General features: G+C 27.8%; 1 protein-coding gene across 1 annotated transcript in view; it reads left to right on the plus strand.

Moving 5' to 3' along the window:
• Positions 1 to 362: 362 nt before the first annotated feature.
• The window catches only part of Phum_PHUM420550 (axoneme-associated protein mst101, putative), a gene marked incomplete at both ends in the record, with an annotated part of 5,112 nt that continues 4,667 nt past the window's right edge, over positions 363 to 807 (plus strand). The window contains one exon of the mRNA XM_002429070.1: positions 363 to 560. Within this exon, the coding sequence (XP_002429115.1) occupies positions 363 to 560 (198 nt within the window). The remainder of the gene's footprint in view (positions 561 to 807) is intronic.

Consider the following 807-nt stretch of genomic DNA (forward strand, 5'->3'; position numbering starts at 1 on the left):
GAAAAAAAAAAAAAGGGTAAAGAATATAAAATATGTAGAACGCATAAACGCGAGAGAGTTTTGATTAGTTTTTTTTAAAGGATATAAATGGGAAAATTTCAAGTTCCGGTTTTATAAAAAGCAGATTTCGAAAAAAAAAAAAAAAAAATCGGAATGACTTTTAATAACCCTAATTTAGAAAACGACCGACGAGTCGCTTTTTTTTTTTGCTAGAAGGTTCGATTAATTTTTTTTTGCTAAAAAAAAAAAGGTAGAACACTTTCAGCCATTTTTGTTAAATCGAATTCGCACGAATTTTTTTTGTTTTTTTACTATCGTTATTATTAATATCATTCGTTTTTTTTTTTTTTTTTTTTTAGAAGATGGCAAGACTGGATAGTGGTAATGAAACATTATTATCAGACGAATCATCATGCGATTTACCCGTCACTCCTTCGAGTATTAACGGTCTAGAAAATTCTATTCTGACACAAAACAATACGACAACAACAAATAAATCGATAAGTGAAGAAAATTTAGTTCCACCGAAAATAACACCTTTTAGTGGAGTTTTAGACAAGGTAAGTGTAATAACAATTTATTTTTTTGGGGGGTGAATGGGGGGTTTTGGGGGAAAAAAAGATGACACGTGATCATGAATGTTAATAAATACAAAAATATCAAAAGTAAAAGTTTTTCATTAAAAATTTTGATATCGAAAAACAAAAACTTTAAAGCCCCCCATTATTATTATTATTATTTTAAGAAAGATGGGGGGGCAGGTAAATTTTATTTGTATATACCTGAAGTAAAAAAAAAAAAAAAAAA

Source organism: Pediculus humanus, genomic scaffold, assembly GCF_000006295.1.
Source record: "Pediculus humanus corporis 1103172108186 genomic scaffold, whole genome shotgun sequence".
Classification (NCBI taxonomy): Eukaryota; Metazoa; Arthropoda; class Insecta; order Psocodea; family Pediculidae; genus Pediculus; species Pediculus humanus.